Source organism: Nerophis ophidion, linkage group LG01 (genome assembly GCF_033978795.1).
Source record: "Nerophis ophidion isolate RoL-2023_Sa linkage group LG01, RoL_Noph_v1.0, whole genome shotgun sequence".
Taxonomy (NCBI): domain Eukaryota; kingdom Metazoa; phylum Chordata; class Actinopteri; order Syngnathiformes; family Syngnathidae; genus Nerophis; species Nerophis ophidion.
The window spans coordinates 43,618,120-43,634,919 of NC_084611.1; the positions used below are offsets into that span (position 1 = coordinate 43,618,120).

The 16,800-nt window shown below is 40.9% G+C and overlaps 1 protein-coding gene across 3 annotated transcripts in view; it reads right to left on the reverse strand.

The window, feature by feature from the left end:
* Positions 1-338: 338 nt before the first annotated feature.
* Positions 339-16,800, reverse strand: part of LOC133555080 (metal transporter CNNM4-like) — a 131,707-nt gene continuing 115,245 nt past the window's right edge. For all 3 annotated transcript variants that reach the window (XM_061904565.1, XM_061904555.1, XM_061904549.1), the window contains 2 exons: positions 10,164-10,345; positions 339-5,398 (listed from right to left, as the gene is read on the reverse strand). In XM_061904565.1, coding sequence (XP_061760549.1) covers positions 5,141-5,398; positions 10,164-10,345 — 440 coding nt within the window. In that variant the 3' untranslated portion in view covers positions 339-5,140. The remainder of the gene's footprint in view (positions 5,399-10,163; positions 10,346-16,800) is intronic.

The following is a 16,800-nucleotide window of genomic DNA, read 5'->3' on the forward strand; positions in this document are numbered from 1 at the left end:
ACCGTTTACATTCATATTTTAAATTGTATTTATCAAATCAGATCAAGGTGAAGGGTGGTAATCAAACCTTTTTTACAGTTAATATTTAATTTCCTTTTGAAGCAAATGGCAAATGTTTGGTGGAAAGGCGGCAAAACCAGGACAATAACATTGTAAAACAAAGCTGTGATTTTATGACTTTTTGTCTGGCCTCTAAAAAACATATTTGGCATTTTATTACATTTACACCTTGCTTATTGTCATTTTATTACATATCCTCTTTACATTTACACCTTGCTTTGCAATTTTGTCTCCCGATTTCATGCAACACCCCCCCAAAAAAATCCCAGCACCAAGCGTCATCATAGAGAAATAGATCTCAGGTTTATTAATAATAACATCCATCATCATCATCATCATCATAAAAACTCATTAAGACAGGAAATTATAAAACACTATTTACACCTTTCATTTGGGGATTTCTTAATAAAGCGCACCGTCGGGAATGAAGGACAGTTTTGTGTGTTTTTTTTTTTTTTTGGTGAAGTTTTTTTTTTCCGTTCGGCATTCCCGCTGTTCCCGATCAGTGTGGAAACAACTTTAGCGACCACGAAAACTAAAACAAGAAAAAAAAATAGAAGGTATTCGGCATCAGACAATCATCATCGACAGTGTTGTTTTTTGAGGTACAAAAACATTCAGGCACCCGGAACAAAAAAAAACAACAGTTTGATTTCATTGAAAGCAGGTAAGAAAGTGTCAAAATGACAAAGGGACAGTGAAGGCAACACAATGGTGAATAATTGCTTGGGGGAAAAAAAGCAGTTTCATTTTGAAATTGTGATAAAATCCTGGAGAGTACTTTTTTTCCATTATTGCGACATAAAAACTTTGGCATATTTGTGGCTTTTTTTTTTAGGATGTGGTAGTCGACGAGGTTGCTAATAAAGTGCTTTTAAACACAACAAGAGGCTCTCTTCGTAAAAGTACTGCAAGGTACTTTTAGTGTTCCCTTAAAGGCAGCGTGACGCCTGACGTACAAAAATATCCAAAATAAAACGACTCTTTGGCAAAATACTCCCGCAGTATTGACACACAAAAAAATACTGAGCAAAAGTCACCAGTGGATGTTGTTGACTTCTTTGTTAGCGAGCAGGCTAATTACTCCCTGTTCAAGACCAGGGCGTAGATATGCTTACGTCGATGCCAAAAAATGTAGATTCTCGAGTTCCAGTATCGACATTTTGCTGGGATTGATCTAATGTTATTTTTATTGAGTGGATACTTCTAAATTAATATTAAAAAAAGGCTTATTGACATTGTATTGGGAGGATCTAGTTTTCCTTCCGCCTCCTATTTTAAGTAGCTATTTTAGCAATACGTGCCCACAATAATGTTAGTACTGCATACGCGTAGACTATCATTTATTTTCTATACCCACATGACTAACTGAGTTACTTAAAAGCTTTCAAAGAAGTAATTATGGCAGGGGTGTCCAAACTTTTTCCACTGAGGGCCGCCCACTGAAAAATCAAATCAAGCGGGGCCCATTTTCATAATTTTTATTTTAAAAACCAATACAATATATGTATAAAAAAATATACATTTAGGCCTCCACTCAGTTATGATCCCGGGGACCCCAAAGGGTTTGGTCCCCAAAAAATATAAAAAATGTGTCATTATTCAGTATTATTATTTTTATTATTATTATTCAAGTTTTAAACATCCAGATCAACATTAGAAAAAAAGAAGGAAAAAACACAAAATATGCAATATTTTCACCCAATAACTTTTTTAGGTGGAATATTTGAGATTATATAATAATTGGAGCCTTAATTTTGGATTTTGATTCATTATTATTTTTTGAGCAATGACCATTAAAAACAAATGACACCAAAATTATTGGGGATCCAAAAGTGTCCTACTCATTAAAGTGTTAAAAAATAAATAATACATTTTTTTTACTGTTTACTTTTAGTACAATAATCTCGAGATCAGCTTCAGATATATCCATCAATTTTAAGTTTTATTGTTGTTTATGTTTTTTGTTTGTTTGTTTTAGGCCCTTCTTTAAAAAAAAAAAACAGCTCAGTTTTTTTATATTGCAAAACACAAAATATGCAATATTTTCCCCCAAAAATATCTCAAAGTGGAATATTTAACGTGACGTAATTGAAGCCTTGAATAGGTCAATAATTCAAAATGACATTGATTTTGATTCATTATTATTTTTTAAAGAAAGAAAAAGCCTGCATGGCAGCTTTGTGTTATCAAAGCATTGCAACATTTTCTTGTTACATTTCACCTGTTTGCGCTTTTATACCACTTTTTATGTTTTTTTATTTTTTTCAATTGTATTTTCAAAATGTGCCGTGGGGCCGTTAAAGAATGACCTGCGGGCCCCAAGTGGCCCCCGGGCCGCACTTTAGACACCCCTGCATTTTGGTGATTTTATTGTATTGCTGAGAATATTACAAACAGGTTTACAGCCGTTTTCTTTGGCCCATGTACCACACAAGTGTTTTATTTCTTGATAATATTCAACAACACGTGCAAAATATAACATTTTATGCCGAGGGAAAGCGGCAAAATATTACAGTTCATGCCGAGGGAAAGCGCCAAAAAACGTCAAAATGGCCCCCGCTTGCTTTGATTTTTCAGTCTGTGGCCCTAAGTGGAAAAAGTTTGGACACCCCTGGCGTAGAATATCATTTTATTTTCTATACCCGCACGACTAACTGAGTTACTTAAAAGTTTTCAAAGAAGTCATTATGGTGATTCATTGTATTGCTGAGAATATTACAAACAGGTTTACAGCCGTTTTCTTTGGCCCATGTACCACACAAGTGTTTTATTTCTTGATAATATTCAACAACACGTGCAAAATATTACGTTTTATGCCAAGGGAAAGCGGCGAAAAACGTGTAAGTCGCAGAATGAAACAATACATGGACTTTTGCACAGTACTGGATGTTAATATGCACACTAATGCAATTTAATGAGTTTTTAATGTACCATTCATTCGACAAAAAGGTGATGCTGCATTAAAAAAACAAAAACAATTCACAGTCAACTGGAAAGGCCAACGTTTACAACCCGGAAAAATCCCACAATGCCCTGTGATCATTAGACATAAATTTACCTGCCAATTAAAAAAATAAAAATAAAAAGGAGAGCAGCAGCAGCCTTCTTCTGTTGTCAGTGTCTCACCAAGGGAAGCCATTATCATCGTTATCATTATTATTATTATTATTATTATTATTTGTAGGAATTACAGTTGCAAGCAAAGAAAGCACAATGCTCGTCGTTGTTGTTGTTGTGTTCCTTTAAGAAGTTACAGTCAAACCAAAAAGTTGGAGTGTGTGTCATCGTCTCACATTTCAACGACGAACCCCCCATAACCCCCCCCCCCCCCCAAAAAACATCTCACCGTGAGGCATAAGAAATGATATCACATTTCGCACAAAAATACGGTGCTTTTCAAAAGTACTACGAGGGCCACACTGAGAAGAGTGCAAAAAAAAAGAAGAGTAAAAAAAAAATAAGAAAAATGTCACAATAATTAATGTGGAATATTAATTCCATTTTGTGTCGTACTATTGCGAAAATGTGTCAAAAATTTTTACAAAAATAGAACTGACATATTTACTGGAGTAATATTTCAATGTCTTATCACATACTGATGAGTATCATGTTGAAATATTAAAGAAGAAAAGTTGTAACTTCACGAGGAAAAAGTCGTAATTTAGCGAGGAAAAATCAAAAATGAGAATATGATGCTAATATTGTAAGGAGAAAAGTATGCGTTTAACGGGATTCAAGTTGAACTATGGCGAAATAATCGAAATTTTACGATGGAAAAGTTGCCATTTTGTGTCGTACTATTGCGATATGTTTTCTAAATTTTTTTACCCCCCCAAAAATTGACATCACTACTAGAGTAATATTTCAATGTCGTATTATGTTCTAATGAGTACTATGTTGAAATTTTATTGAAGAAAAGATGTAACTTTACGAGGAAAAAGTCGCAATTTAACGAGGAAAAAGCAAAAATGAGAATATGATGCCAAGGAGAAAAGTATTCGATTAACAGGATTTAAGTTGAACTATGGCAAAATAATTGTAATTTTACGACTGAAAAGTTGCCATTTTGTGTCAAACTATTGCGAACATTTTTATAAATGTTTTACCCCCCCAAAAATTGACACCACTACTGGAGTAATATTTCAATGTCATATTATGTACTAATGAATATAATGTTGAAATATTACAGAAGTAAAGTTGTAACTTCACGAGGAAAAAGTCGTAATTGAATGAGGAAAAAGCAAAAATGACAATGAGATGCTAATAATGTCAGGGGAAAAGTATTCATTTTATGAGAAAAGAGTTGCGGGGATAAAGTATTATTTTTCTGATGACAAAGTAGCTTCTACGATAAAAACATCATAGCAATAATCCGATAGATGTGAAATATTCCGTGGAGATTTGTCATTTTCACCACATTAAAGTGAGATGCTAATGTTGCGACTACTTAAAAGTCCTCTTTTTTTACGTTATTCTCCTGACATGGTGACTTTTTCCTCGCAATATTTACAACTTTACTCTCGGGAAATTAGTTCTTGTAAGGTAGCGACTAACAACTCTTCCTGCTCGCTCGCCGCAGTGTGGCCCCGTAACGCTCGCAGCAAATAAATGAAATTTGCGATCTCTTAAAGCCAACTAACTGGACACATTTTGCTTCCTGTGACGCACGAACACACCAACGCTACATTCATCATCGCACTGATTGTCACCAACAATAAAACTCTCTACGGAATATTGGACAATTTCGATTGGACTTCAGCTGTGCGGACGAAGCGGGACTTCCATTTTGTGGGCGGGGCAAGCAAACAACACGACGCTTTCGGCCACACACACGATGTGCGATGAGGGGGCGGAGTCTCCCTGAGTCTCGTCGTCCGGGAAAAGGGAAGAGGCGGCATGACGTGCGAGGGGGAGGAGCTTAGTGGTCCAATCACAAGAAGGGAACCGAGGATAAATGAAGGCGGGGTTTGTGACTCCTCCCCTCCCCGGCAAACGTCCAATCATAATAGTGCATGCGTGCAAACGTGCGCGGGTCAGGGCGGGGTGATGGTGGGGGCATGGCCGGGGGGGCGGAGCCTCACAGGCTGTTCTCCTGCTGGCTGTGGTTGTTGGCGGCGTGGGCCAAGTTCTGCTCGTTGAGGAGCAGCAGCGTGGTCTCGTCGGGCCCGTTCTCCGTGATGGCGGCGTCCACCCCTAGGTCGTTGAGGGCGTTGTTGGAGGTGGCGGCGGGCGTGTTCAAGGCCACGCGAGCCAGTTGGTGGACGCTCTCGGGAGACTGCGGCGTGCTTTCCAGGCGGGACGCCATCAGGCCGTTCTGGTACTGCGAGCGTGTGATCTGAAGACGTTACATGTTAGTCTGTCATTGACCACTTTTCATGCTGTTACCTCCGCCAAGGCTCCAAACAACACTTTTGTATTTAATACAGAAAAGTGAGTGGGTTCCTTCCTTCAGGACCTGCTGAGAACACACTCGTCACACACCCCGCGTGACACGGGAGATATCTTCTGCTTTTGACAACAAATCAAGTTAGTCAAAGATCCTCTATGAGAGGAACATTTTGCTTTTTTTAGGAATATGCACTTCAAAAACGCTAGTCAAAGATCCTCATTTGAGTTGTGCTGTTTTTGGGACCTACTACAAACTAGTCACAAAACCTCTAAAGACAGGAGCACTCGACTCAAAAACAGTAGTCAAAGATCCTCTATGATAATATAATCAAGCTGTTTTTAGGAATGCACTTCAAAAACGCGAGTCAAAGATCCTCTATATGACATTTGAGTGGTGCTGTTTTTGGGACCTACTACAAACTAGTCACAAAACCTCTAAATGACAGGAGAGCTCGACTAAAAACACTCAAAGATCCTCTTTGACAGGATAACTTCCATTTTTAGGAACGCACTTCAAAAACGTGAGTCAAAGATACTCTATATGACATTTAAGTTGTGCTGTTTTTGGGACCTACTACAAACTAGTCACAAAACCTCTAAAAGACAGCAGCACTCGACTTAAAAACAGTAGTCAAAGATCCTCAATGACAGGAGAATTTTGCTGTTTTTAGGAATATGCATTTAAAAACGCTAGTCAAAGATCCTTTATATGACATTTGTGTTGTGCTGTTTTTGGGACCAACTACAAAAGTAGTCACAAAACCTCTAAAAGACAGCAGGACTCAACTAAAAAATCAGTAGTCAAAGATCCTCCATGACAGGAGAATTTAGCTGTTTTTAGGAATATGCATTTAAAAAACGCCTGTCAAAGACCCTTTGTATGACATTTAAGTTGTGCTGTTGTTGGGACCTACTACAAACTAGTCACAAAACCTCTAAATGACAGGACTACTCGGCTAAAAACACTCAAAGATCCTCTTTGACAGGATAACTCTTAAATTTTTAGGAATGCACTTCAAAAATGCTACTCAAAGAGCCTCAATATGACATTTGAGTTGTGCATTTTTTGGCACCTACTACAAACTTGTCACAAAACCTCTAAATGACAGGAGAGCTCGACTAAAAACACTCAAAGATCCTCTTTGACAGGATAACTTCCATTTTTAGGAACGCACTTCAAAAACGTGAGTCAAAGATACTCTATATGACATTTAAGTTGTGCTGTTTTTGGGACCTACTACAAACTAGTCACAAAACCTCTAAAAGACAGCAGCACTCGACTAAAAAACAGTATTCAAAGATCCTCTATGACAGGAGAATTTTGCTGTTTTTAGGAATATGCATTTAAAAACGCTAGTCAAAGATCCTTTATATGGCATTTGAGTTGTGCTATTTTTGGGACCTATTACAAATTTGTCACAAAACCTCTAAATGACAGGAGCACTCGACTAAAAAACAGTAGTCAAAGATCCTCAATGACAGGATATTTTTGCTGTTTTTAGGAATATGCATTTAAAAAACGCTAGTCAAAGATCCTTTATATGACATTTCAGTTGTGCTGTTTTTGGGACCCACTACAAACTAGTCACAAAACCTCTAAAAGACAGCAGGACTCAACTAAAAAACAGTAGTCAAAGATCCTCCATGACAGGAGAATTTTGCTGTTTTTAGGAATATGCATTTAAAAAAGGCTTGTCAAAGACCCTTTGTATGACATTTAAGTAGTGCTGTTTTTGGGACCTACTACAAACTAGTCACAAAACCTCTAAATGACAGGACTACTCGGCTAAAAACACTCAAAGATCCTCTTTGACAGGATAACTCTTACATTTTTAGGAATGCACTTCAAAAACGCTACTCAAAGAGCCTCAATATGACATTTGAGTTGTGCTGTTTTTGGCACCTACTACAAACTTGTCACAAAACCTCTAAATGACAGAACTACTCGACTAAAAAAACAGAGGTCAAAGATCCTCTATGATAGTATAATTGTGCTGTTTTTAGGAATGCACTTCAAAAATGCGAGTCAAAGATCCTCTATATGACATTTGAGTTGTGCTGTTTTTGGGACCTACTACAAACTAGTCACAAAACCTCTAAAAGACAGGAGCACTCGACTAAAAAATATTAGTCAAAGATCCTTTATGCAAGGAAAATCTTGCTGTTTTAAGAATATGCGCTTCGAATAAAACGCTAGTCAAAGATCCTTTATATGACGTTTGAGTTGTGCTGTTTTTGGGAGCTACTACAAACTAGTCACAAAACCTCTAAATGATAAGAGTACCTAACTAAAAACATTAGTCAAAGATCCTCTATAATAGGGTAATTCTGATGTTTGTAGGAATGCACTTCAAAAACGCAAGTCAAAGATCCTCTATATGACGTTTGAGTTGTGCTGTTTTTGGCACCTACTACAAACTTGTCACAAAACCTCTAAATGACAGAATTACTCGACCAGAAAACAGTAGTCAAAGATCCTCTATGATAGGATAATTCTGCTGTTTTTAGGAATGCGCTTCAAAAACGCAAGTCAAAGATCCTCTACAAGACAATTGAGTTGTGCTGTTTTTGGGACCTACTACAAACTAGTCACAAAACCTCTAAAAGACAGGAGCACTCGAACAAAAAATATTAGTCAAAGATCCTTTATGCGAGGGAAATTTTGGTGTTTTGAGAATATGCACTTTGAATAAAACGCTAGTCAAAGATCCTCTATATGACATTTGAGTTGTGCTGTTTTTAGGACCTACTACAAGCTAGTACAAAACCTCTATATGACAGGAGCACTAGACTAAAACATGAGTCAAAGATCCTCTTTGACAGGATAATTCTGCCGTTTTTAGGAATGCACTTCAAAAACGCTAGTTAAAGATCCTCCATATGATATTTGAGTTGTGTTGTTTTTGGGACCTACTACAAACTAGTCACAAAACCTCTATATGACAGGAGCAGTCGACTTAAAACTATTAGTCAAAGATCCTCTATGATGGGAAAGTGTTGCTGTTTTCAATAGTAAGCATTTAAAAACGCTTTTTAAAGATCCTCTATATCAGTGGTCCCCAACCACCGGGCCGCAGAATAATTATCTATTAATTATTATTTAAAAAAAAAAAAAAAAAAAGTTTTATTTTCTTTAATTTTTTTTTATGAAATCAACATAAAAAACACAATATACACTTACGATTAGTGCACCAACCACAAAAACCTCCCTTTTTCATGACAAAGAAAAAAATAAAACATTTTTAAAAAAAGGACACCCCCCCCACACCCGGGCCGCGGGACAAATTATTAAGCGTGACATTTGAGTATTTAAAAATTCTCAGTGTGACAGTAATGCTCTGCTGTTTTTGGGGATGCAATGAAAAAACGCTATTTGAAGATACTCTCTCAGGAGGGTGCTGCTGTTTTTGAGGAGCTACAAAAAATACACTTGATCCTCTATAAAAAAAAAAGTTTCGCTTTGCTGTTTTCAAGGACCTACTACAAAAAAAAACACTAGTCAAAGATCCTCTATGACAGGAAAATAGACCAGAAACACACTAATCAAAGATCCTGTATGACAGGAACATTCTGCTGTATTAAGAAATGCATGTCGGAAACGCTAATCAAAGATCCTGTATGACAAAAAAATTCTGCAGTTTACAGAAATGCATTTCAAAAACTGTTTTTGGAGACGAACTAACAAAAAAACAAAGTTTTTAAAGATCACCTCTATGATAGCATCTTTCTGCTGTTTTTGACGACCTACTAAAACACTAGTCAAAGACCCTTTGTTGGACAGTCGAGCTTATACACTATTTAAACATGTTCAATGTGACAGTAATGCTCTGCTGTTTTTGGGGATGCAATGAAAAAAAGCTATTTGAAGATACTCTCTATGACAGGAGGGTGCTGCTGTTTTTGACGACCTACACAAAAATACACTTCATCCTCTATAAAAAAAAGTTGCGCTTTGCTGTTTTCAAGGACCTACTACAAAAAAACACTAGTCAAAGATCCTCTATGACAGAAAAATGTTGCTGTTTTTATAAATACACTACAAAAACAGGATAGTAATCAAAGATCCTCCCTGACAGGAAAATGTTGCTGTTTTTATAAATACACTACTAAAACACTAATCAAAGATTCTGTATGACGGGAACATTCTGCTGTATTAAGAAATGCATGTCGAAAACAATAATCAAAGATCCTGTATGACAAGAAAATTCAGCTGTTTTGAGAAATGCACTTCAAAAACTGTTTTTGGGGACATACTGACAAAAAAAAACGTTTTTAAAAATCCCCTCTTGGATAGCAGCTTTCTGCTGTTTTTGACAACCTACTAAAAACACTAGTCAAAGACCTTCTATCAAACAGTCAAGAGTGGAACATACTGCCACCTACAGGACTGGAGTGGAACATACTGCCACCTACAAGACCGGAGTGGAACATACTGCCACCTACAGGACCGGAGTGGAACATACTGCCACCTACAGGACCGGAGTGGAACATACTGCCACTTACAGGACCGGAGTGGAACATACTGCCACCTACAGGATTGGAGTGGAACATAGTGCCACCTACAAGACCGGAGCGGAGCATACTGCCACCTACAGGACCGGAGTGGAACATACTGCCACCTACAGGACCGGAGTGGAAGAGTATGGTTCCTCCTGACTTGGGTTTTGGGCCCTGGCGAAGGTCCCCCCCTTGGCGCCCCGGGTGTCACGTACCTTGACGTACTGCAGGTCGGTGAGGGCGCGCACGTAGAAGTCGGGTATGTACTGCTGTGTCAAGGTGACGCTGCAGTTGAGCTGGTTGTTGCTGCCGCTGACCGACAGCGAGTCGGTGCGGTCGGCGCCGCTCAGCGAGGACGTGCGGTTCAGGCCGCTGAGGTGGGACGGCGAGCGGAAATCTGCAGGTGTGCACGCACAAGGGAGACAGAGCGCAGAGGTCATGTGGAGGCGGAGGTGGTGGCGGACACATTGGGACTTCAACACCAGGAGCCACAGCGTGAAGAGGACTTCCAACACTAAATTGTGTTATTCCATTCACACAAGTGGCAGTGATGCAAGGATTGTGTTATTCCATTCACACAAGTGTCAGCGATGCAATGATTGTGTTACTCCATTCACACGAGTGGCAGTGATGCAAGGATTGTGTTACTCCATTCACACGAGTGGCAGTGATGCAATGCTTGTGTTATTCCATTCACACAAGTGTCAGTGATGCAGCGATTGTGTTACTCATTTCACACATGTGGCAGTGATGCAGTGCTTGTGTTATTCCATTCACACAAGTGGAAGTGATGCAATGCTTGTGTCATTCCATTCACACAAGTGGAATTAATGCAATGCTTGTGTTATTCCATTCGCACAAGTGTCAGTGATGCAATGCTTGTGTCATTCCATTCACACAAGTGGCATTAATGCAATGCTTGTGTTATTCCATTCACACAAGTGGCAGTGATGCAATGCTTGTGTTATTCCATTCACACAAGTGTTAGTGATGCAAGGATTGTGTTATTCCATTCACACAAGTGGCAGTGATGCAATGATTGTGTTATTCCATTCACACAAGTGTCAGTGATGCAAGGATTGTGTTGTTCCATTCACACATAGGTGCATTGTTTTAATTGTTTTTATATAGCTTATTACTAGCCCAGTCAGCAACTTGCTGGGCGAAGGTTATGTACAGCCGAAACGATTTGTTGGAGATTGGATTGCGGTCTGAGCAGGCTATTTCGGTGGATTTTACAAGCCGACACAACATCCCGGAGGAGTTAGCACGTAGCCCTGGAGCTCCATGGCTACCGTGCGCGGCGAGGAGGAGGCGGAGGCGAAAACTCCGAGGCCGAAGGGGCGGCGTGTTAGCCAGACTAAAAATGAAGCCAAACAGACCAGCAATACCAAGTCTATTCCTGGCTAATCAATCAATCAATGTTTATTTATATAGCCCCAAATCACAAATGTCTCAAAGGACTGCACAAATCATTACGACTACAACATCCTTGGAAGAACCCACAAAAGGGCAAGGAAAACTCACACCCAGTGGGCAGGGAGAAATCACATCCAGTGGGACGCCAGTGACAATGCTGACTATGAGAAACCTTGGAGAGGACATCAAATGTGGGCAACCCCCCCCCCTCTAGGGGGATGAAAGCAATGGATGTCGAGCGGGTCTAACATGATACTGTGAAAGTTCAATCCATAGTGGCTCCAACACAGCCGCGAGAGTTCAGTTCAAGCGGATCCAAGACAGCAGCGAGAGTCCCGTCCACAGGAGACCATCTCAAGCGGAGGCGGATCAGCAGCGTAGAGATGTCCCCAACCGATACAGGCGAGCGGTCCATCCTGGGTCCCGACGAGCGGTCCATCCTGGGTCTCGACTCTGGACAGCCAGTACTTCATCCATGGTCATCGGACCAGACCCCCTCCACAAGGGAGGGGGGGACATAGGAGAAAGAAAAGAAGCGGCAGATCAACTGGTCTAAAAAGGAGGTCTATTTAAAGGCTAGAGTATACAGATGAGTTTTAAGGTGAGACTTAAATGCTTCTACTGAGGTAGCATCTCAAACTGTTACCGGGAGGGCATTCCAGAGTACTGGAGCCCGAACAGAAAACGCTCTATAGCCCGCAGACTTTTTTGGGGCTCTAGAAATCACTAATAAGCCGGAGTCTTTTGAACGCAGATTTCTTGCCGGGACATATGGTACAATACAATCGGCAAGATAGGCTGGAGCTAGACCGTGTAGTATTTTATACGTAAGTAGTAAAACCTTAAAGTCACATCTTAAGTGCACAGGAAGCCAGTGCAGGTGAGCCAGTACAGGCGTAATATGATCAAACTTTCTTGTTCTTGTCAAAAGTCTAGCAGCCGCATTTTGTACCAACTGTAATCTTTTAATGCTAGACATGGGGAGACCCGAAAATAATACGTTACAGTAATCGAGACGAGACGTAACAAACGCATGGATAATGATCTCGGCGTCTTTAGTGGACAAAATGGAGCGAATTTTAGCGATATTACGGAGATGAAAGAAGGCCGTTTTAGTAACGCTTTTAATGTGTGACTCAAAGGAGAGAGTTGGGTTGAAGATAATACCCAGATTTTTTACCGAGTCACCTTGTTTTATTATTTGGTTGTCAAATGTTAAAGTTGTATTATTAAATAGAGGTCGGTGTCTAGCAGGACCGATAATCAGCATTTCCGTTTTTTTGGCGTTAAGTTGCAAAAAGTTAGCGGACATCCATTGTTTGATTTCATTAAGACACGCTTCCAACTGACTACAGTCCGGCGTGTTGGTCAGCTTTAGGGGCATGTAGAGTTGGGTGTCATCAGCATAGCAGTGAAAGCTAATACCGTATTTGCGTATGACGTCACCCAGCGGCAGCATGTAGATGCTGAAGAGTACAGAGCCAAGGACCGAACCCTGGGGAACTCCACACGTTACCTTAACATAGTCCGAGGTCACATTGTTATGGGAGACGCACTGCATCCTATCAGTAAGATAAGAGTTAAACCATGACAGGGCTGAGTCTGACATACCAAATCGTGTTTTGATACGCTCTAATAAAATATTATGATCGACGGTATCGAAAGCAGCGCTAAGATCGAGGAGCAGCAACATAGATGACGCATCAGAGTCCATCGTTAGCAATAGATCATTAGTCAATTTTGCGAGGGTTGTCTCAGTCGAGTGATTTGCCCTGAGACCGGAATGAAAGGTTTCACATAGATTGTTAAACGCTAAGTGTTCATTTAGCTGCTCTGCAACAATTTTTTCGAGGATTTTCGAAATAAAGGGAAGGTGAGACACCGGTCGGTAGTTTACCTTGAGGTCAGGATCGAGGTTAGGTCTTTTAAGGAGAAGATGAATAACCGCTTTTTTGAATGCTAGGGGAACAGTGCCCGAGGAAAGTGATAAGTTTATATTATTTAGCACTGATGGACCTAATGATACAAAAAGCTCCTTGATAAGTTTCCCAGGAAGTGGGTCAAGTAAACATGTTGTTTGTTTTATTCCATTTACACGTTGTAACAATTCTTCTAATGTTATTTTATCAAAACGAGAGAAATTATTTTGGATATTTGCAGTATCCGCCGTATATACAGTCGTATCTGTGTTACTATAACCCAGTTGTAGCTGGGACGCATTGTTTTTAATCTCCTTTCTAATAAGTTAAATTTTCTTATTAAAGAACTTCATAAAGTCATCTGCCGAATGGGTGGAGCTACTGGAAGGAGTCCCTTGTTGCTACTGTACTAAACAAAAATTTTGGATTGTTTTTATTAATGCGGATGAGATTTGAGTAATAATTAGTTTTAGCTAAGGTAAGCATGCGTTTATAAGTTATTAAACTATCACTCCATGCTTGATGGTGCCCCTCAAGTTTAGTCGTGCGCAATTTGCATTCCAGCTTTCTACATAATAATTTCTGAGCTCTAGTTTCTTCTGTAAACCATGGCGTACGCCTTTTTGGAGCCTTTTTTAACTTCAGCGGTGCTATACTATCAATGGTTTCGCGCAGGGCGTTGTTAAAGTTGTTAGTGAGGTTATCAATAGAGCCCACATACTTTGGGAACGGTGCCATTACCGAGGGCAGTAGGTCAGCAAGAGTCGTCGTTGTGGCAGCATTAATGTTGCGGCTGCTATAGCAGTTATTATTATTATTAGCTTGCCGAACATGAGTCTGAACTTCGAATTTTATAAGGTAATGATCGGACATTACTTTAGTATACGGGAGTATCATAACTTTGGAAACGGTGATACCTCTGACAAGCACTAGGTTTATCGTATTACCGCTGCGATGCGTCGGTTCATTTATTATTTGTGTAAGACCACAGCTATCAATTATAGTCTGGAGCGCCACGCACGGTGGGTCCAATGGGGTATTCATATGGATATTAAAGTTCCCCATTATAATTATATTATCGGCGTGCGTCACTAGATCAGCAACAAACTCTGAGAATTCACTAATAAAGTCCGAATAGGACCCTGGGGGGCGGTAGATAACGGCCAGGCACAGAGGCAGAGGTGTGGCAGACTTCATAGAAAGCACCTCAAACGATTTATATTTATTATTTAAGTTAGGACTAAAGTTAAAGTTTTCGTTGTATATTAGTGCGACCCCCCCCTCCCCTTTTAAGGGGACGGGCAATATGCGCATTCGTATAGTTAGGAGGGGATGCCTCATTTATCGCAAAAAAGTCGTCTGGTTTAAGCCAGGTTTCGCTAAGACCGATGACGTTAAGGTTGTTGTCTCGAATGACCTCATTAACTAATAACGTTTTGGGAGACAAAGATCTAATGTTTAGAAAGCCCATATTATAGGTAGTGGGCTGTTTTAAGGAGGTGTTGATAAAATTATCCGTAGTAGCATTATTAATAATGTTGCGTTTATTATGCGCAGTGTACTTAAAATAATTACGACCATATCTAGGAATTGATATGACGGGAATTTTCAGATTGTCTACTTGGCGCTGCGATAAACTGAACGCATCATAATTTGCCACCTCAGTAGAACGCATGTCTTACTCTGACGTAGCCATAGTCATAGCAGAAAAAACATTTTGTGAGTTGTGTATTATTCTACGAAAATTGCTTTGTGTACAGGGATCATCCAGCCTGGCGCTGGCTAGTTCTAACTTAACTGACTCCATACCCAGGCTAGCAGGCTCTGTAATTGCCTGTGACCGGGCTTGCTCTAGTGCAGTTAGTCAAATGTGGCTCAATGCGAAATCTATGTTCCGAGACAAGAGGATAGCGAGGTCGCTCGCTCCTCGTGGTGAAGAGGAAAAGATGGACGAGGTGAGGCTCTGTGTAGCACAAAACACCGTGATGGACAGCTGCGCCCTATTGTTTACGGAAACCTGGCTAACGTCTTCAATCCCAGACGCTAGCATGGAGTTAACCGGTCACACAGCACACAGACAGGACAGAAACGCAGAGTCTACCGGCAAGCGGCGTGGGGGTGGATTGCTAACCTACCTAAACAACAAGTGGACTTCTGATTCAAAGGTAGTTAACAGCCACTGTTCCCAAGATCTGGAATATATTACAGTTAAATGCCGACCCTTCCATCTAGCCAGGGAGCACTCTGCTGTCCTGATCACAAATGTGTATATAGATCCCGATGCTAACGCTTGCACGGCGCTAGCTCTGCTGCACGATACAATCACTGCACAACAAAACAAATATCCCGACGCCATCCACATCATAGCGGGGGACTTTAATCATGTCGACCTGAAAAAAGTGCTCCCCAAACTTCACCAGCATGTGAAGTGTGCTACGAGGGGAGCTAACAAACTGGACAAAGTCTATTCCAACATAAAAAATGGATATAGAGCCAAACAACTTCCCCAATTAGGCAAGTCTGACCACATGTCCCTGCTCCTTTTGCCAGCTCACATACCAATAAGAAAAAGTGCTCCTATCACAACCAAAACGGTCAGAACATGGCCGGAGGGAGCCATGGAACAGCTGCAGGACTGCTTTGATACAACAGACTGGTCAGTTTTTGAAAACCCAGAATTGGAGCAGTACACAGAAGCGGTCCTGGGGTACATAAAACACTGCATAGACACTGTCACAGTGGACAAGCGCATCCAGGTCTACCCCAACAGGAAGCCCAGGATGAAAAAAACAGTCTAGGGCTTACTCAAAGAGAGAGACAGCGCCTTTAAAGCGCAGGACCAGGCACTCAACAGTTCTGCCAGAGCCAATCTGAAGAGAGGCATCAGAGAAGCAAAAGCCGAACACAGGAGGAAAATGGAAGCCCACCTGCAGAGCAGCAACACCAAGGAGGTATGGAAAGGAATAGAAGACATGACCAACTTCGGACCCAGTAACCCTTCGGCTGACGGCGACGCCTCTCGAGCGGGAGAGTTAAACAACTTCTTCGCCCGATTCCAGAGAAAAACACCTGCAGCCGTCACAACACCCCCACCCAACACCCACAGCAGCTGCACCCTTATACTGGAGGAGCATGAGGTGAGACGCACGCTGAAGGTAGTGAACCCGAGGAAGGCTACGGGCCCAGATGGAGTCCCGGGACAGGTACTAAGAGACTGTGCAGACCAGCTGGCCGGAGTATTTACGAATATCTTCACCCAGTCCCTCTCTCAGGCCGTCATCCCATCATGCCTGAAGACCTCCACAATAATCCCGGTGCCGAAGAAGAACTCTGTCAGCTGCATGAATGACTACCGTCCAGTGGCACTTACACCTATAGCTATGAAGTGCTTCGAGAAGCTGGTACGGACCCATACCACCTCCGTCCTCCCTCCTGAGCTCGACCCACACCAGTTTGCCTACAGAGCCAACAGGTCCACAGAGGACGCCATCGGCACAGCCCTACACTCCTCCCT